The 21,874-nt window shown below is 40.7% G+C and overlaps 1 protein-coding gene across 7 annotated transcripts in view; it reads left to right on the top strand.

Moving 5' to 3' along the window:
• Window positions 1–20,625, top strand: part of PDE4DIP (phosphodiesterase 4D interacting protein) — a 155,148-nt gene extending 134,523 nt beyond the window's left edge. For all 7 annotated transcript variants that reach the window (XM_087726566.1, XM_087726565.1, XM_087726564.1 and 4 more), the window contains 5 exons: window positions 6,967–7,182; window positions 9,042–9,219; window positions 17,496–17,620; window positions 18,440–18,606; window positions 19,239–20,625. In XM_087726566.1, the coding sequence (XP_087582692.1) occupies window positions 6,967–7,182; window positions 9,042–9,219; window positions 17,496–17,620; window positions 18,440–18,606; window positions 19,239–19,436 (884 nt within the window). In that variant the 3' untranslated portion in view covers window positions 19,437–20,625. The remainder of the gene's footprint in view (window positions 1–6,966; window positions 7,183–9,041; window positions 9,220–17,495; window positions 17,621–18,439; window positions 18,607–19,238) is intronic.
• The last annotated feature ends 1,249 nt before the right edge of the window (window positions 20,626–21,874 follow it).

Below are 21,874 nucleotides of genomic sequence, written 5' to 3'. Positions count from 1 at the left end.
CGGCACACTAGTGTGCCGCGGCACAGTGGTTGAAAAACACTGCTCTATGAGGCTCCATGTGTATCAGAAATAAGTTGGCTAGACTTTTGGCAGTTGGGATCATTTGGCAAGGTATAAAATGTGCCTATTTTGAAAACAGGTCTGTTATGACCCAAATTACGACCCAATACAGTATTCCCCTGCACTTTCTGGCAGTTCTACAATAAAGTCCATAGCAATCTCTCTCCAGGGTGCTGAAGGTTCGCCTACCTTCTGTAAGAGTCCTGGGGTTTTCCCCTGATGTCTTTTAGCTGCTTCACAAATAGGGCAACTAACTACATAGCTCTCTATGTCCTTTTTTAATGTAATCTCTGCTTGAAGAATGAAAAATATGTCCTTATTTAGCAGGTTAGTGAAAATGAGAAAATTAAGACTTTAGAAACCAATTTCAGGTATATGGAATGTATGGAATTTTATAATGTACTTATTATAATTATAATAAACATTATTTCCAAAGTGCATTATTTTTTAAAAGCAAAGTTATTCTGGAAACAGTCCTACTTCCATAACTGAATTACTCATTCTTCTGCAGAAGGAACTTATACTAATGTTTTCTAATTGTATCTAATTTCTTTTACCTACCAATACCATTGTTGATCATTTGATTTCATCTCCTGGTAAAAAGTCTGTGAGGCATTTAAATTAGTGAAACTTGACAAGTATCATTTGAACCCTGAGATGGGTGGCAAATAAATTTAATAATGCTCTACTTACCAAGGAAAATAGGCACATTAAAGTAGCAACAATGGTGCGCTGGAAGATCTGCAAGAAATACCATTTGCCTGCAAGCAAGAACTGCTGGGACCATAAAATAATAGAAAATGAAGAAACTAAAGTGTCTATGGCTTTAGAATTCAAATGGACAGGCATTGCCACATACACTTTAGATTTAACAATTGGGGATAAAAAAAGACAAAAAGTCTGGATAGTGGACATGGAGATACATGAAGACCAAAGAATAGGACTTCCGGTTTGGCATTGCTGCATTACAGTCGTCGAAAGCAGGGCTCCACGAACCTAGGCTGAACTCTCCTCGTTGGGCGGGGGGGGGGTGTTAAAGGGCTAAAGCAGCGATGAAATTCAATTTTTTTTACTACTGGTTCTGTGCGTGTGGCTTGGTGAGCATGGTGTGGCTTGGTGGGCATGGCTTGGTGAGTGTGACAGGGGAAGGGTACTGCAAAATCTCCATTCTCACCCCATTCCAGATGAAGGATACTGCAAAATCTCCATTCCCACCCCATTCTGGGATGGCAGAGATGGCATTTGCCAATTCTCTGAACTACTCAAAATTTTTGCTACTGGTTCTCCAGAACCTGTCAGAACCTGCTGGATTTTACCCCTGGGCTAAAGTCACCCTGTAGGAATGACAAAGAAAGGAGGGATGCCCTACAGATTGCGGAGAGCCACAACTCTCCTGCTTGATCCGAGGCTTACTGTACTGTCCAGCAATGAAGAAGGAGGGGCGTCATTATGGCTGCCATGAAGCTGGGACAACCAAAGAAAAAAATGTGCTGAAGCAGGGTTTGAATAGTAGTCTGAAGCTGGCTGAGATGATTTTCAACTTTTTTTATTAGAGATTAGACCGCAAAGAAATGAAACCTCAGGAAGATATCTCTTCTAAATGCTATAAGTGACTTGAAAAAAAAATGAAATTTAAGAAAGGATAAAAATGTTAAAATACAGGAAGACTGGATTTGAATATTTGAGAAGTCCTTGGGATTAATTAGGAATACAGAGTGGAGATAAACAACATCTGGAACACTGTGTTTTCTGCTGCATATTGTTTGATAATTATTCTTTTCAAGACTGAGGAGGGAAAATTTCTGAGACTTTTAAAGATTGCTAAATAGAGTGGTTCACAAACACTGGGAATTATCACTGAAGTCAAAGATTTCGTTATGTGACTGATGAAGACAAGGGAAAATGTGGAAGGAGTAAATTGACTGGTGGAGAACTGTAAAGAACTGTAAATATTGGGCATTTGAGAAATGATTTTGGGACAGTGAAAAGCTGTAATATTGGCTTATTGATACTACAGACAACTAAGAGTTTGGGATTTTGATAGATTTATGTGTATTTCTTAGAACTATTAAAGTAAGACAAAATGCTTCAATAGGGAAACACAAGCATAATGCAAGAAGAAATATTATTGGTCCTTCGAAGCATGTATGAATGACAAAGAACCACGGGGTGATAAAGGATTTGATGCATAATATAGATGTTAGATTAGAAAATGTGCAGCAAATGGCAATGGAAAATAAACAGGAAACTCAGGTAATAGAGGAGAGAATAGAAACAGTAGAGGAAAGAGAAGAACAGACAAAACAACAAATGAAGCCAAAAGATAAGGAGAAGGTAGAGATAATTACAAGGGAGGAAATAGACCAAGCTGACAATATATTTAGAGACTCAAAAATAGAATTAGATAGGCAAAATACATCCCTGAAGTGAGGCTAGGATGCTGATAGACATAGTGAAGATCTGACAGTGAGGGATAGAGACAGAGATAGAGGGAATATTTAGACCAGGGGTCTCCAACCTTTTGGAGTTCATGGACCACCAAATCCATAATTTTAAATCCTGCAGACCGCTGGGGGGAGGGAGGCTTAACTACCTTTCAGGCCTACCTGTCTACTTCTGCGAGGCCTCCAGGTGGGATGCTCGAGAGAAAGTACCTGGTCTAGGCACATGCCTAGAAACCTCTTTTTTGTTAAAGTTTTTTTTATTTTTTATTTTCAAAACAAACACAACACATAAAATCTTCCTTTTTTACATACTATAGAAAGTGTATCAGTTGGTTACAAAAGACTTTCGTGCATCTCTTTCACAGTCATCAAGCATAATTCATATTAACTCAAGTATTTTAACTCAGATATTTATACATGTTATCATCATCATCATACCTCCATTTTCATTTGACTATAGTTATTTAAACATCCTTCATCATATAATATACCAAGATTTATATATAACGACATACTGGCATTTCATTTACTATTTCTAAAATCCTCCAATGACACTAAATCGTTATATCCTATTCTAGCTAAACATCCATAATATTTAATAACAAAGTTTTCTATTCTTCTTTCCAAATCATTATTTACAATTTGCATTTCATTTCCTTATATTGTACCCATACACATACACACACACACACGTTATTATCATTATCCCTCCTTTATTTGACTATATCCTGCATCATATCAATTTCCCCCCGTGACCCGTCAAAACCGCGGTCCACTAAAGCGCGCCCGATCAAAGCACGTACGTGATGTCATCAGCAGCGCGACAAATAAAATTTAAAATAAATTAAATTAAAATTAAAATTAAATTAAAGCAAGCCAATTCACATAAAGGTAAGGGTTAGGTTTAGGGTTAGGTTAAGGGTTAGGGCTAGGTTTAGGGTTATGTTAAGCGTTAGGGTTAGGGTTAGGTTAAGGGTTAGCATTAGGTTTAGCATTAGGTTAAGGCTTAGGTTTAGGGTTAGGTTTAGGGTTAGGTTAAGGGTTAGGCTTAGGGTTAGGTTTAGGGTTAGGTTTGGGGGGGTTAGGGTAAGGTTTTCGCGTTAATTTTAAATTTACCGCTCACAGCGTGCCGTTTTTGTCATGCTGTGATGACGTCACGTACACGCTTTCGTCGAGTGCGCTTTAGTCTACTGCGGATTTGTGGTGGAACCATTTCCCCCTAGTAATCAAGACTTAACTGAATCTAACTTAATTCTTTTTTTAATTATTATTATTATTAACCTTTATATATAATCTAAAAGGGTTTCTAATCTTCCTTTCATGGGTGCCATTCAATATTCATATCCAATTATTACTTATCATAACACTACACATTGTATACATTATTATCATTATCAATTATTTATTTAACTATATCTATTATCATTAAATTTCACTGAGTTTAGCTAGTTTTAAATTATACTCTTCCATCTATCAACCGATATCTTTCCAATAACAACACCCTGTCATATCTTCTGCCATTTGTGGCATCAGTTCTCTAATCATTTCCTTAATCAGCTTTGTATGGACTCCTCTTAGCAACTCTTTGTTTATAAGATCTCTCATGTAATTTTGATGCCCTTCTTCTGTTTCCTTAATCTGCTTATCTTTGATTGTCGGTGGTGTTATCAAAACTATTGCTAATAAGGTTTCTCTCTTTAAGTCCATAAATTCTTTCATTTTTTTCCTCTTCTGTATCTTCCCATCTGGAGAAAGTTTCCCCTCCATTTAATTCCTCTTTCAGTATTCCACTCTTTCCATTTTTCAGAAATAAACCAATCACCATAAGTATCAGCAATTTTAATTTCTTTATATTCATTTTCCTCTTCGATTTTTTGGATTTTAATCGCCACTTTTTCCATTTGATGAACATCTTCAACTTCTCTATCATATTTTACTGTTAGATGCACTAAGTAATCCAATTTCTTCTCTATCCTCTCATTTGTATTTGATATTTCTGCATTTCTGAGAATATATTTTGCAGATTTAAAAGTTCTTTCTGGTGTTGAAATTGTGCCATGATTTCCAGCTGACAAACACTGCTACTCTAGCTTAGAAGGTTTTAGCAGAATTAAGCACCACAATAACATTTCACCTTTCTCTGGTTAAGAATCTACTTCAAAGGAACAGTCTGTGCGTTTTTCTTATTATTATTATTATTACTCTATATAAACAAGCTGTGAGTCCTTGAAGTGCCAAGCCAGGATAATCAGTGAAAGAAGTATTTTGTACACAAACAATACACAAACATCTAGCTTCCGAGTAGCAGCGTTACAATGTTAGAATGTTACCACTTCTTTGTTTCTTTTTGTTTCTTTTTGTATTTCAAATTTTTAAAAAAGGTCCGATTCTTAAATGAGTTAGAAAAACACCCACAGTAATGAAAGAGGAAAGTTTTAGATTACGAAGAATAGTCAAAGAAAAAAAAATAGAAGAAGGTAACTTAATCTGTTTGTTTTAAAAGGCTTGCATAAATTCCATCAGTAAAGATAGCATTTAAAAAGTAAGATAACCCACTGTTCAAAACCAGTCCACATTTAATTCCACCGCTTATTTCTTCTGTTCTGCAATTTAAATTAATTTTAAGTTTTTTTATAGGCAGTCACTTTTAAAACAGTAAAAATTCCTCACCAGCTGCATACACTTTCTCTTTCCGTATCCTTTCATTTTGGAGCCACCCTGACCTCATCAGCCACTTGGCTGGATTTTTTGTTACCAGCTTGAAGAACTTATCTTGGATCAATCAGGGACTTTGCGATGTCCTGTGATCAGCAAGATGTATTCTTCCTGTTCACCGTCTCTACAGGACAGTTTAGGTCCCTTTGGACCATCCAGAGACAAAAGTGTTGACTGCGATCTCAGAGCATTGAGATAGCACGTTGTGTCATCATGACTTTGGCTCCTCCCCACTTAGAAACCTCTTTTGTGTTCCTTATCTCAAGAAGCTTGGTCAATCTGAGTGAAGAAAAATGAAGATGGGTAGACTGACGGTGGCTTGCTGACATTGATGGGAAAGTCTGTCACATATTCCAAAGCTGTGGTAGTCACAGGATTGACCCTTTGGTCATCCAAAGCAGCTCCTCCACCCAGATGCACTGGCATGTAGACATTATAAAATGTTTTAACATTAGTAGGTAGAGGAAAGGAGTCAAAGATGAAAGATTATCATATTATACACATTTAAATAACTTCACTAAGGTTTCCATGGCTATTGAATAATAAAACATTGACTAACTAAAAGATGATGGATTATATATATGGTGGAGTAAATATTATAATGTTAACAACCTTGATTATAATACATATATTGTTATGACAATGATGTGAGTATGCTAATATAGTTTAAAAATGTACAATAATGGAAATATTAAAAGGGATAAGAGAAGAAAGATAAAAATAGAACTTATTTACATAAGATTTGTATTATTAAGATATGAAACAGAGGCAGAAACTGGAATGGGGGGAAATAGCACAATATTACTATGAATATTTTTATGTGAGATATTAAAATTAGTTTACAGATGAAAGGATTATAAGTTAAAAATAGTTGTATTATGTACAATGTTGTAAACATATACAACATTGTAAGGTTATTGTCAAAAATTGTCAATTTTAATAAGTCTGCTTGGACTTGCAAGGCAATGGGATGTGCATGGGCAAAGACAACGGTGACGACAGCAGCCACTTTTTCGTCGACCAGAGGACTTTTCAGCAGCCTGCAGCCACCAGTCTCTTTGAGAGCTGGTATGCAAAGAGGTGGTGGCTGGAAGGCTTCTTTGCCAGCCATCTGCTTCCCAGCAGTGGCAGGTGGCTGGGGGCCACCAAAAACTCCTGTTAGCTTGCCTTCCAGACTGGACCAGCCACCATAGAAAGTAAGCAACTAAAGAGGCAGGGGGGTGAGGAAGCAAGGAAACGGGGGCAACTAGCGAAGGGAGGGCAGGGGTAAATAGGAGAAAATCCTTTAAAAATTCCTACCTTTTCCTGTGGGTGTGGCTAGGTGAGGGAGCATGTGACTGAGTGGGCATGGGTGTGAGTGATGTCAAGTTGGCCACACCCACTCAGTCACATGCCCCCCACCTCGCCACCCCACCGAACAGGTAGCAAAAAAAATTGAATCCCACCACTGCCCTCAAGATATGTCTGCTGTGATAAAGTATTTGTCCATAGGAACTTTCCTAATCTTCTTCGTTCCAAGTCTGTTTGTTTGTTTGTTAATTTGTTTATTAAATGTATATGAACATCCATGTCACAGAAAATAACTTTAGGCAGTGTACAACAATGTAAAAGTTTGTTATATTTGTACTGCTATAGACTATATTCCTTTGTCTGTCATAGTGGGCATGATACATATCTCTCCTATGGTAATTTATCTCTGTACCTTGGCCATCAATAAAAGGATCATTTACTGGCATTTTTCCCGCAGGTGGCCAAATTATCTCCTCCAAAAACAGCTCTCATGCTTGTCACCATGTTCCTCACTTATTGCATGTGGAAAATACTGCTGATTGGAAGATTAAATCCAAGGAACAATTGGAGGAGAGCTGCATCCCTCCATGTACTCATCCATTCAGGCAGCTTCAGGAGGGATTTTTCTCTGCATCATGTTGCCCACCAGCCCATCCTACCCAGAAACCTTCAGGTACAATCTGTGATTCTACCCTATGGTGAATGAATATGGGAATTGATTTCAGTATCACAAATGTATTGGTCATTTGAGTTATTTAGGATGCTATATGTAAGAGCTAAATAAACACATAAGAAATCAGTTTCAAGTGTAGTTTTATAGCATCTTTGGGTATTTTTTTCCTTTCTTAGGGATAGAATGCATGATATTATCATGTCAAGTGAACATCTTAATGATACTACTATTAACGTACATATATGTGCATTTCATCTGATCACTTTCTTATCCATACATTTCTTAAGGTGTCAAAGCTAGTTCTTATCTTCTGAATACTATCATGATTCTCTTTTTCATTTTGTTTGCACCCTTTGTTTTTTAATGAATCTAGGTGCTGATTTTCTAGAAGAACACATGTTTCAGATTCAAACTCTCTGCCAGCATCTAGAGAAATCCATCTATACCAATTACCTTTTGCGGGAACAACTGGAAATGCCATATTTTTCAGAGTATAAGATGCACCTTTCCCCCCCTAAAATTGGGTGAAAATTTGGGTGCGTCTTATACACTGAATGTAGCCCCAGCGACCCACCCACCGGCCCCAACCCTTTGGCATCCGCCTCCCAGCAATTTATCTCTTTGCAGCAAACAGAGACTTGGGGAGGCTTCAATAAGCTATAGCAATCCCTGCTGCTTGAAACAGCTGATGATTGGGACAAATTGAAAGTGAAACTTGCTGTTTGTTCCAAGAGGCAAATTCCTCAGAGGCAGAGGCAGATTTTTTTTTCTTGTGCTAATCAGGCTGTTTGCTGCAAGGAGGTAAGTCAACAACTATAAATGCCTATAAAATGTTCAAATTATTAGACTTATTTTTTAAAGACTGCTTTATTATTATTCTAGACAACTTAACAAAATGAAAAAAGGAAGAAGCTTTTTAAAATAAAAGCTTGATCTGAAGAGATGCAGTGCTATTGTTTTAAACAGTGCTATTCTTTTAAATAGCAGAGAATAACTATGCTTCCAGAAAGCACATCAATTTTAACAGCATCTGTACAAGTATAGTCTGAAATATAACACTACAAATAGTGTATATTGTCTGTACTGTTTGTTGCAAGGAGGCAAATTGCTGGGAGGCAGATATTTTCCCCTTGTTTTCCTCCCCAAAATCGTGGTGCCTCTGGCCAATGAAGAACAATATTATTTGATGAAGTGAAGTGTGGGATTGCCACTTTAACTTCGTTTTCATTAAAATGCAGTCCCTTTGCTGCAAAGGTTTAAGTATGGAAACATGCCCAGTCTTTAATATTTTGAGTTATATAATTGAGTACAAAAATGCAGTAAAGAAAAAGCATTATATTTTGCTCCTACAAGTAAAGTTTTATTGCATCCAACCATTAGGAGGGCAAGTGACTTCTGAATTCTAAGCTCTTTTAATGATTGCCTTCTATTCATTAATTTTGTTACTTACTAGCATATCAACTTAGAGTACTTGTAAAATTCAGCTTTTGGAGAGGCTGAACATCCAGAAAGCAATATTCTTATAACAGCAATGCTTTCAGGCAGACAGACCCTGACGTTAGCAAATGAAGACATCATCCAGCTGTTTTGTATTTTCTTTCCTAATTGTGGCTTTTTTTAATTATGAAGGAGAAAAATGGTGAGAAAATGGAATAGAATATAGTATTTGAATACATTCTCCTTCTCCTTCCTCCTCCTTTCCTGAATAGCCTGTTATTCCTTTTAGAACTGTTTCTGTTGGATCATGGGGGATCAGTAGAGAACTCTTTGGGAGCTCTTTAATGCATCGTATGTTACAAGACTTCCTTAATAAATTCATGTATTATAAGAATATCTCAGATACCTCTCTCAATTCCCAGAATCGGAGAACCCGCAGAAGGCTCTGTTTGAGTTACATTCAAAACTCCTAGATGGCAAGGTGAAGCTGGAATGGCAGCGGATTGAGTGGCAGCAAATACAGGAAGACATTCAGAGAAAGCAGCAAGATCTTGTGCTGCTTCAAAAGGAGGCCATGGCTTTAGAGATGAACAATTCCAGGTGAGCTAAAGCTGTGGGAATCTGCTGAAAAGGGGTATAGAAAAGAAGGGTGGATTTTTGTTTCCTGACCTGGCTCTTATGGAATTCCATACTAATTTTTTGGTCTTGAGATTGAAGGGGCTGTATTTCATATGTTAAGGGATTGATACTTCAGATGGGCGGTTCCACCACAAAACCGCGCTTGACTAAACCGCGCCCGAATAAACCGCGTCGCTGACATCAACAACAGGGCGACAACAGTGCAGAGACAGAAGCACGCTGTAAACTCTAAACCTAAAATTAACCCCTAAACCTAAACCTAACCCCCTAAACCTAATCCTAAACCTAACCCTAAACCTAACCCTAAACCTAACCCTTAACCTAACCCTAAACCTAACCCTAAACCTAACCCTTAACCTAACCCTAAACCTAATCCTAACCCTTAACCTAACCCTAAACCTAACCCTAACCCTAACCCTAACCCTTAACCTAACCCTAACCCTTAACCTAACCCTAAACCTAACCCTAAACCTAACCCTTACCTTAAGTTGAATCGGCTTGCTTTCAAAGCGCTATTTAAAGCGCCCTTCTTTCTCCGCGCTGGCTGTTGTCGCCCTGTTGATGACGTCAGCAACGCGGTTTAATTGGGCGCGGCTTAGTCGAGCGTGGTTTTGACGGGTCACGAGATGGGCTAGGAAGCACTAATAGAGATTCCCAGGGGTGTCTTAGGTTATCTTTAAAATATCACAAGAGTTCTACAGAATGAGACCATCTGGTTTACCATTTGGTATCACAGTTAGATGCACTTACGAAACTCATTAGATTGGATGGCCAGAGTTCTTTTCCATTGCTACTTTTAGTGATGTGCATCTTTAGAACAAGAACTGGTCTGGCAATTAAATGACTTAAAAATTTACTGTGGCAGAGGTTTGTTGATGATAGTAATAGCAATAGCATTTAGACATATACTGCTTCATAGTGCTTTTATAGCCCTCTCTAAGCAGTTTACAGAGTCAGCATATTACTCCCAACAATCTGGGTCCTTATTTTATCCACCCCTGATGGATGGAAGGCTGAGTCAACCTTGAGCCGATGAGATTTGAACTGCTGAACTGCAGCTAGCAGTCAGCTGAAGTAGCCTGCAGTACTGCACTCTAACCACTGTGCCACCTCAGCTCTTCATCACTGTTCACTCAATCATAGCATTTAATCCATAAAATCTTTTGAACAATAATGTTATTTCTACAGTGTCATTAAATTCTTTGAGAATCCAGACAAATTTATAACTGGCTGACAAACCACACTCGATGTGTAGCCCTTACTGGAACTACATTTACAAGGGGAGAAGAAAGCAGTGGTATACCCCAAAGTTCTGTTTTAGGCTCAGTACTATTCAATTGTCTTCAAAAATGATTTAGATGAGGAAATAGAAATATTAAATTATCAAATTTGCTGATCACCATCAGTATGAGGGTTTGATCCCTATTCATATACAGTACAGCTAGTTCTTGACTTATAACCATTTGTTTAATGACAAATGAAGTTACAACAGCACAGGGAAAAGTTATTTATAATCAATACACTGACAACCATTGCATGATTCCCATGGTCGTGTGATCAAAATTTGGGTGCTTGGCAATAGGCATGTATTTTTAGTGGTTGCAGCTCCCCAGGTCATAGGATCTCCATTTGCAACTTATTCTTCCAGCTTCTAACAAGCAAAGTCAGTGGGAGAAGTAATATTCACTTGTTAACAACATTGTTATCAATTACGAACCATGGCAAAAAAAAGTCATAAAATTGGGTTTGAATCACCTAACAACTGCCTTTCTTAACAGTAGAAATTCTAGTCTGAATTATGGTAATAAATTGAGGGCTACTTGTAATTTGCCATGTCAGGGTTGCGGGTATAATTTTCTCCTTGCTTGGGATATTCTCTTCTGTTTGGTTGTTTGGTATTAATCCTTGCTTATAAGGGTGTAGACCAGTGATCCCCAACCCCCGGTCCGCGGACCGGTGCCGGGCCGTGGAGTACCTGGCACCGGGCCGCGCAGCGGCCGGGGGCCATGATCGCTGCAGCGGCCGGGGGCCATGATCGCTGCAGCGGCCGGGGGCCATGATCGCTGCAGCGGCCGAGGGCCATAGTTTCTTTCTGTATGCAAATTAGGGCTAACTGGCACAAGGGGTGTTACTGGACCGCTGGTGGCACTCTGACGTCACCAGCGGCCCACCGCCCCCCTGTGTCCAGCGCCGCCCTTCTCATTCCTTTTCAGCGTTTCAGCGCTGGCCGATTCCTGAAAAAATGAATGAATATTCATTCATTCATTCATTCATTCATTCATTCATTCATTCATTCATATTCATTCAAAAAACCTAAGAGCGCCTGCGCAGCTACGTAGGGCTAGCGTAGACAGCGCTAGTAGCGTAGCCTTGCGTAGGCGCAGTTTGTGCTACGCTATCTACGCTAGCCATACTGAACAATCAATGTGTCGTCGCGAACAACGCCCCCCCACCCCTGCACGCGCTCAGCGGGCCACGGTAAAATTATCAAAGGCTGACTGGTCCGCGACGATAAAAAGGTTGGGGACCACTGGTGTAGACTACTGGAGAGGATTCATTCTAGTCTTTTTGTTTCCTTCTTAGCCTGTTTTATTGTCTCTTTTAGCAGTCAAAGTCATCACAATCTGTGTTTCATGACAAAGACTTAATGTTTTATCTAGCTGTGGATAGGTGCTAGGGGTGAACCTCACATGGCTCACAAGAACTGGGCATCTTTGAATATGAAGGGGGACAACGGGTGCCCCGATGCCACCAATATAAGGATATCATAGTTCTAATAGCAAAGGTGAATGGCAAACCTTTGCCCTAAATTCCCAATGGTTCCTCATATACGTGGTGGTCTCATCTGCTTCTTGGCTGAGAGTCCTACCCCAGAAATGGTTTTAGTGGTTTTGAATTTGATAGGGGATCTGAATTCAGCCTATTTCAGAAATTCCAAATCAATTAATCAGTGGAACGCCTTGTCTCCAGAAGTCGTGGCTGCACCATCACTGGTGGTTTTTAAGAAGAGATTGGACAGCCAGTTATGGTGTCGGGTCTTCTTCTTGAGCAGGGTGGGTTGGAGTAGAAGTCATCCAATGTCTCTTCCAGCTCTACTGTTCTGTTAATCAAAGAAAACTTTATTGGATGCCTTAGGATATTTACAACATAAAAAACAAGGCATGTTTTGCAGAGAAAGCTTTTGAATGGAATTGGTCTTTTTTGTTTAAAGTTCTGGAAATTATGCATTTTGACAACAATTTTATTCAAGGAATTAAGTCAATATGTACATCTCAGAAGATTCAAATTATGAATCAATATATTCAATTCAAATGGTCACTGGGCAGAAAAGCAAACAACCATTCCTATCCTAGGTTCCTATTCCAACCATAGTGTGAGTTGATGGTGTGGTAGTGCTGCAGCCTGCTTCGGGCTGCCCACGCAAGGCCAGACCCATTCTGGTGGATCACCCCAGGTACCTTATGGATACCGTTGATTTCTGGTGAAAGACTAATTTACCAGAGATCCTGGTCTCTTGCCACGATTGCTTCTGAAAGTTTGTAAGGTCTCCTTTGTTTGATTGTAAATTTAATTTGTTATTGAAAGAAAATACATTTGATATGATAAATCAGATATTTTTATGTTTCTGTCTGTGTGTGCGTTGTTCGCCAAGTATCAGGCAACGGCCCAGGGGCCGGAAAAATGGTTCCTTGAGTATCCAAACACAATGAACACACCAGTTAATGAGGAGATTTCAGGCTTTATTAAGTACCTGCAGAAGGCAAATTAAATAGAAGAACCCATCAAGTCTTAGAAGATGTTTCCCTTCTCATTCAAGAAGCTTCTTCAGCTCTGATTGGATGGTGGGAAGGAGAGGATTGATATTCCTTGCAGACAGGTGGTCATTTGCATTCTTTTAGAGTGTTGTTGAGACCACTTGGATGTTTGCCTGATCCTCAGGATCACCTGAGTAGTGCAAACGGCTTCCCCCATGTTTAAATTTGCAAGATGAGATCTAATGGAAGAGAATCTTTGTAGCTCAGGCTTGAAATGTAGAGTCCTTGGTGCTCTCTGAGCTTGGTTTATTGCTTGCAGACATTTCATTACCCAACATCATCATCACAGGGACATGCAGTCAGGGGAGGCAGGGCCTCACCAGCGTCATGAGGAAAAGAAAAGAATAATTAAAAGGAAAAAGGCTGAGGTAGTTGCTGCCAGAGTCATAGTGGATGACTCTGCTTAGTGCTTAACTGCAGTGGGAGGCGAGAGAACTACGGGCCTCCTTTACTCTAGCTTTATGATCACTTGAGCAGAGTTAAGCAAGGGTTAAAAGATGAAAAATTTCTTATGCAAAGGAGGCACGTGTTCTCTCGCCTCCTGTAGAGGGCATTTTTAGAGGCTTTTTTTTCTTTTCATGAGGGCAGGCAAAAGCAGAGTTGAAATCCTCTCTGAAACAGCTGGAAAAGGTGCGTGTGTGGGGAGGGTGGAGGAATTCAAAAAGTTTGATTGCATACAAAACCATGTTGCCTTTTCAAAAACACACACATACACACACACACACACACACACACACACACACACACACACACACACAGAGCTGGATAAAAATATATAAGCCCAGCTTCACTGATTACAAGTTTGAAAAGGCAAGGTGATTCACCTGCAATCAAAGGCTCTGATTGGAAGGCAGCAGGGGAATGTGGGGGGGGGGGAATATGGCAGAGGAGCTGCTTTCAAGCCTTTGGAAAATATATCCAATCCAACTTCTGTGTTTGTGTTTGTTTGAGAGTGAGTGAGAGAGGGATCCAATTTCTCTCTGTGTGCGTGTGTCTGTTTGAGAGAGGGGGAGGGAAGGAGAGAGGGAGGAAGGAGGGGGAGGGAGAAGAAAAAGAATGGGAAAACTTATTTTGCAAGGGAGAAAAATGCTGTCGCTTTAAATCGGAACTGAGCATGTCTGGCTATGGAATTCTGGGAGTTGAAGTCCACAAGTCTAAAAAGTGCCTCACCAGGCTTAAAGCTGACTGCACGTCACTGTTGCTGACAATACTAAACTGGCAGGAATAGTCCCATAAGATAGGCTCAAGATCCAGAGGACCTCAACAGATCTGAACATTGGGCCCTATCTTAAAAAATGAAATTCAATGTAGAAAAAAGTAAGGTTTTACATTTACGCAAAAAAAAACACCACCAAGTGTACAGGTACAGATTAGGTGAAACCTGGCTCAACAACAGTACCTGGGAGAAGGATCCTGGGGCTTTAGTGGATAATCACTTAAATATGAGCCAGCAATGTGTGGCAGCAGCTAAAAGAGCCAATGTAATCCTAGGCTGCATTAACAGAGGGATAGAATCAAGAATACATGAAGTATTAGTACCACTTTATAAAGTCTTAGTAAGATCTCACTTAGAATATTCTGTCTAACTTTACTCATATATTATAGAAAAGAGTACAGAAAAGAACAACAAAGATATATAGGGGCCTGGAGGATATGAAGAACGGTTGCAGAAATTGGTTATATCTAGTCTAATGAAAAGAAATATTAGGGGTGACATGATAACAGTGCTTCAATATTTGAGGGGCTGCTACAAAGAAGAGGCGGGTCAACCTATTTTCCAAAGCACCAGAAAGCAAGACAAGAAACACTAGTTGGATAATCAAGGAGAGAAGCAACCTAGAACTAAGGAGAAATTTCCTAACAATGAGAACAATTAACCAGTAGAACGGCTTGCCTTCAGAAGTTGTGAGTGCTCCATCACTCTTTTAAGAAGAGACTGGAGAACCACTTGTCTGAAATGATATAGAGCAGGGGTGTCAAATTCGATTTCATTGAGGGCCGATTCAGGGACATGTTTGACCTTGGGGGTGGGGCTTGGCCAGTTCAACGTCACTTGTGTTGGGGGTGCCTGTAAATCCAAGCACTCTGCCAGCGAAAATGGGCTCCCAAGCTCCGTTTTTGGTTGTGGCAGCCTTCTGCAACCCTCTGCCAGCTAAAACGGAGCTCAGAAGGGGCCGCCCTCCCAAGCTCCATTTTTGCTGGCAGAAGCATCGCGGGCTGATCCTTTGCAGCTTCCAGGGTGGGCCCCCCAGGTCAGATCTAAGCACCCTGTGGGCAAGATCTGGGCCCCGGGCCTTGGGTTTGATACCCTTATAGTCCCTTTTGAGCAAGGGGTTAGATTAGAAGACCTCCAATTTCCCTTCCGACTCAGAGGTGGGTTGCTCCTGGTTCAGACTGGTTCGGGCGAACCAGTAGTGGTAATTGGGCCTGGGTTGTCGAACTGATAGATACGGCTAGCTGGCCATGCCCCCAAACTGGCCCACTCCAATGCTTGCCCTACCTCACCTTCACCACGTACATCCACAAAACTGCCTCCTCCTGCCTACACACAGGTAAGCATTTGCGCTAGCATAGCCCCCCCCCCTCCCCACAGGCCAGCATCTCCTGAAGCCGGCATCATTGCAGCCATAGCGGGAGCAGCATGCTGGAGAGGGCAGCAGCAGCGGCAAGAGAGGGAAGTGGTGGCGGCAGGAAAGGGTGCCATCCCAAGTCCTGAAGTGAGAAACTGAAAGAGATGCCTTCCTTGTGCTCCGCTCACTCCCCACTGGAAATGTCTGGGTTTAGTTTGGATCTGGGGCCCGTCAAGGAATCACTCGGCTTCATCAAATTCCTGCAATGGGTAAGTTGAGCAGTGGTGACGGGACACACCCAACCAAGCAGGGCCCTGGCAGGCTGCGGAGCACAGAGCCAGAAGCCATAAGTTTCCTAGAAGGAATCAAAGCATTCAACTTTGCAGCCCGGAGGCCACACCTGTGTTTATAAATCCAGCGGAGGGGGAAGAGAACAACGGGAAGGGTGGGAGATAGGAAAAATTGCAGGGACTGGGAGGGAGGAAAGTTCACCCGATCCTGGCTCGGGACAAAGGGGCAGGAATGGTGGGGGCCATGGGAAATCACAGAGCCCGGATTGCACACAAGCACTTGTGCCCTGCAGTCATGTGAGCTGCCCCTACCCCACCTTGGGTTCCTTCTTTTGTGTTCCGTTTTTATGCTTTCAGGTGGAGGGAAGTGGGTCCTGCGCAGCATCTTGGCTCTGTGCTCCGCAGCCTGCCCGGCCCCTGCTTAGCTGGTTGGCTCCTGTCGCCACCACTCAACTTACCCATTGCAGGAATTTGATGAAGCCGAGCGGCTCCTCTGCTCCACCCGAAGGCTTTTATCTGAATCATTTTGATATAGCATTGCTCTCTTTCCACAAGCATCTGAAAGTGGAATGAAGAATATATTACTATAGGACATTCCTGCAGAAATTCTACAGTTGCTTAGTGAGCTTCTTCTTGGCTGTTTGGACTTTCTCCATCTTTCTGGCTATATGAACTTCCTAGACCAAAGTGCAAGAACGCGGAACTTCAAAGGCCAGAAGCTATATGAGATAAGGGATACTCAAATTATTCTTTGGGTGATGTCATCCAATCTGTCCATAGTTTTGTTGTTAAAAGAAATCCACTGATAACAATATTCCGATATGAATGATTTGAGTCAGGTTTGCAGTCTGTCAGCCTCTGCTTCGCTTACTTGCTATCGGCTGCCACAGAAATGGGGAGGACGGGGGCATGGTATTTGGGATGGGAATAAATGGTACAAGAGAGATATGAAAAAGGGAGTTTTCTTCTCACCATCTTGTGCGCATGTTGGTAGCTGGTGTTTGGACTTGGTCAAGGCCAACTATCCTACATACCAACATGATAATGCCTTTTGGAGATGCACCCCGCATGACACCTAAGGAGTTGCAGATTGGACACTAGGGTTGGGTCATTGGAGGGAGGGGGCTGGATTATCATTTGATATGTATTTGTTCGCGCCTTTTTGGCTCAGATCTTGCTTTACTTTCTCTGCTATCTTTTCATAACCAGTAAATGTATTTTAATTCCACAAACAATGGAGTTAGGAGTTTTCTTTCTTGGTTATTGATGGAGGCATGCCTTTAGGAATTTATTGCAAGATTTAATAGAATATCCCATTTGTCTGGGATAGTTTGAGGATTCCTGCCCAGGAAAGAGGGTTGATTAGAAGACCAAATTCTCTTCCAATCCAATGACTCTATTTGTGAGGGATTGCAGTCTCTTTCCACGAGACTTCAGTAATATCTTCAGTATGCAGGTATTGGCAGAACATTAGAATGAGCACCGCAAGAACATGTGACAGTTCATCCAATAACAGAAACCTCAATTATGACTCTTGTTTGTGGGTGGGGGGATTTTTGCAGGCTTCAACACAGAATGATAATGCTTCAGCAGCAGTGTGAAGAAAACAGAGTGCTCCTCCAGACCCAGCAGGCTGAATTATGTGTCTATGAAGCACAGCATGGACCACTGCAAAAGGCAGTCTCTGGTATGTCCTTACTCCTCCTGTTGCAGCAGATTGAGGTTTGTAATCTACTTACAAAAGACCAGGACTTGAGACCACGAAGGTGAGAGAAACAGGTTTATTTGATGCATAGAGTTCAGCGTGTTCACACACCAAAATCTGAACTGCCTGGGCTCTGCCCAGGATCCTACTTTTATGCCGTGTTCCACACTGTGCATTCTCAAGGCGTTTCCATACACGAGACAAGCATGACATTTCAAAAAGGGGAAGTTCACTGTGGAATGTTACAGAGAAGTACATAGGAAAAATACAAAAAAGAGAAGTTCCTATAATGTCTTAAGCTGTCAGCAGTTTTTACCTCTGTTCTATCTCTCACCCACGTCTGGCTTCCTGTGCCCCTCCTTTACAGGGTCTTGCCACACTGTTCAGCCCTATTTTTAATACTTATGAGGAAGTTGGAGAGAAAGTTCACTCCAGCTAAAATACAACTTTGGGACTCCAGGGCACTAGAATGAAAAGCCAAGCTAATATGAATTTATAAGGTCCATTCTATTAAGACCACCTAACCTGGCCAGCCACTGGTGGGTTTACCTGTGCACCCCCTCCTGCATCACTCCCACTCAAGCTTTGTTACCATACTACAGGATGTTACATTAAAATATTTTAAGATTTCAGAAAGCACCAGGTCCAACTGAAGCTTCCTGCACAAATACTATACTACTTCTTTCTGTGGTTGTAGGAAACAGCAACTGAGTCACTGTTCAGGAGCTATAGTTGCTGATGCCAGAGCAGTCCAGAACTGCAACTGCCAACCTAGGCTGACAGTATTCCTTTTTTTTGTAGGGAGGCATAAGTTGATGCTGACAGAAGATGCAAAGAACCAAGGAATTCATGTCATAGGATACCTTCGGGACTATAATACTCTTAAGAAACTGATTTTGGATGCCAACACTTGGATCCACCAAATGGCATCCCTTCTGCAGTCTGACCTGAAACTACAAGACAACATGGTAACTGGGAAGGCTTGGTTGCTGAGGACAGAGTAGTCTTTCACTGAGTTTTAAATTAGCAATAGTAGCAATAGCAGTTAGACTTATATACCGCTTCATAGGGCTTTCAGCCCTCTCTAAGCGGTTTACAGAGTCAGCATATCGCCCCCACAGTTTGGGTCCTCATTTCACCCACCTCGGAAGGATGGAAGGCTGAGTCAACCCTGAGCCGGTGAGATTTGAACTGCTGAACTGCAGATAACAGTCAGCTGAAGTGGCCTGCAGTACTGCACCCTAACCACTGCGCCACCTCGGCTCATTTTAAATTCCCTAAGGATTCCTTCTTTTGCCACTGGAAACAGTTCTGGCCAAGAGTCTGAATATCCAGGATAAGTGATAATTTATAATCCATCTCCATGTTACTGGGAATGGTGCACTGTTGAGCTATTTCAAGCAAGGAATGGTAAGCTTCTAACCCAAGATTGAGATAGAATAGCATTTATGAAAAGATACTTTATGGAGATGAGAGATGTCACAGGAGAGACGAGAAATCTATAGTCCCTTGCCAGAGGGAAACATCAAATGCTACCAAGGAAGTCAGTGAGGAAAATAGTGTAAGATATTTTCATTAACCAGCCTCTCTATTTCCACAGATTTTCTGCCAAGAAAACATCAGGAAATTACTTGTCCATACCAGTACTTTGCATCAGATCCTGGAGAGGTCAACTTCCCTCCTTGCAATGTTTTGGAGAGCATCACCTCCCAGCTCAGCTCAAATAAGGCAACATACAAAGGGAAGTATCTTGCTATTACTGCAAAGCAGTTTCTCCCCACTGGAAAATTTGAGGTGACAATTTGATTGGCCTGGATAAATAATAACCGGAAATCCATGTCAATATTATAGAATTCTACAAACCTTTCCCAGTCCAGTTCAAATAGTGCTGATTGGGCTTTTCCATCTATGACAGTATATTGCAACCCTCCCCTTCCTCCCCCAGTTAGGGTGTTTGGAAGCCAACCATTTTTCCAGCTTGTGACCTGTGTACTAAGCCTAGAGCTGTGTCCTTTGATAAGAACATGCCCCTTCACCTCTATGCTCTTCAAGATGGTTTATCTCCCTTCCTCTTTTACTTGGAACACTTTAGCTTTTTAGATTATTTCCAAGTGCCCCTTATTTGCATTCCATTCCATGTTAAAATACCAAAAATTCATAAAGTTTGTTAGGGAGAATTAGTAAGGGAATATAAGGGGGACAAGAAAGTATCATTGTTAAGATGATACTACTTCCCCTATTCTTCAATTTGTAGGGGTGTGGCAGAGATGGCCTTATTTTCCCACTCCATTGCAGCTGACCAGATGTTCCATATTGATCTATCTAGAGTCTCCTGTGATCATTTTGAATGGTTTAGAGTTGCTGGGGCTGAGAAACCCTTCTCATAATTGTTGGCAAGCTCTATGACAAGAATAGGGAGGCAAGTAGCATGGCAGATGGATGTATGAGGAAACAAGAAAAAGAGGATACAGAAGTCAACAGTAAGACAAGAATACAAGAAAAAATGGGGATATTGATGGAGATGCAAAAACCAGTGAGAATAGTATATAGAGATATAGCTTAGCAATGACAAAACAGAGAAATTAAAATGGAGAGGTAAAAGAACAGGGAATAGATAGCTCTATACGTTTTGGCTCTAGATGTGCCCATCCTTAACTCCTCACTACCATCATAAATATACTTTTACATTGGCGCTGTGACTTCTACATAGCTTACAAAAACAGTATTTTAGAAGACTGGGAAGAATTTTAAAATGCGTTCTCTTCATATATGAAATGTTACAGTCCATCTAATCTTCCAAGGGACTCTACACATCTAGGTTACGATAAAATATAAGCCCCTTCCTTTTTTAAATAATATGCAATTATTGTAGTCATCCTAAGAGATAAAATACTTGTTTTCACAGGATCAAACAGCAGCTGAAGAAATCCAAATACTTAGAGCCAAGTTGGCTGAGCAAGAGAATTGTGTGCAGAGTGCTAATCATATTAAAGGAAGTATGGAGAACTTCATTCTCACTCACTGTAAGTGTCCTCTTTCCTGGAATGGATTGGATAGGACCAATGTCCTGTTTCTGGTAGTCAAGCATCCCATGAGCATAACTCTAGAGTATTAATGGGTCTGACTGTATGTCACAATCTTTCCCCGCTACATTTTATTCTCTGCATCTCAAACCATTCTTGAATGAGTTTGAGGCACTGAATATCTAGATGAGGTGGACGAGTGACATATTTAACTTGCAAGTTTACAGTAGGTGCTCCTGCAGGATCTTGGGAATTTTGTGTTGGAAGGAGTGATATTCTCCTAGAATTTTTCAAGTGTCAAATGCCCAAACAAGCTTTGGAAATCTTTTCCACATGCCACTGGAAATACCTGTCTCAATCTACTCCTTGATGAAAAGGAAGAAAGTTAAATCTGCTAATGAAAGTTACAGTTATAAATTAGACAAAGGGGCTAAAGATTCCTTATGAAACCCTCCTTCCAAAATGACAATGGCTACATTTTTTGAAGACAAAATTACTCATCTTCACTTGCTAAATCTTTAGCAAGAAAGAAACATTTCACAATGGACTTGCCAAGTTAGGCAATTAACACAGAGATGAGTCAGGGACAAACGAAACTAATTCATGTTATGGTTGACACTTTCTTTGCTACAGTGACTGGAACATACAATGTGCTGAAGAAAGCAAGAATCAACCTGGAGGTATGTTCATTTTCATCTCTCCTTCATAAGATGCTGGTATTCCAAGACTGAAGATGGAGAGAAGGAAAGCTGTTAGTTTCTCAATCCAGAAAGAGGACTCCAAGTTATAGAGCAAATTGTCCCACTAAAATGTATTGCCTGGGCAACAAAGGTCTTAATTAAGACACATATGAATAATAGCTAATCAGTTTTGTGCTTCCCGTTCTTGTTTTTTACCTAGGTTTTTTTTTTTACTTTTTATCTAACAAAATATGGGCTTTTACAATCCTAAGGTTGAGCTTAATACGCTAATATTGATGTCAAGGTGAAAATCTTCAGCAATTGATGCTGTTAAACAAATACCTCAATCTTGATGCAATAAATAGGCATCCTGCTTTTCTGTTCATAGGGCCATCTTTTGGTCTATATTTTTGTGGTCAGAACATTAAATTATAACCAAAGGTACTAGCATGTGTTAAAATAACTGCTGTGAATGCTTCAGGGTGAGAGGGGGTATTAGAAAACAAAGCCTAGTAGAAATGCTTGAATCTCTT

The sequence above is a fragment of the Thamnophis sirtalis genome, unplaced genomic scaffold, assembly GCF_051295495.1.
Source record: "Thamnophis sirtalis isolate CommonGarterSnake01/CBP01778 unplaced genomic scaffold, rThaSir2_p1.2 scaffold_12, whole genome shotgun sequence".
NCBI lineage: Eukaryota > Metazoa > Chordata > Lepidosauria > Squamata > Natricidae > Thamnophis > Thamnophis sirtalis.
This window is presented reverse-complemented; position numbering and strand designations above follow the sequence as displayed.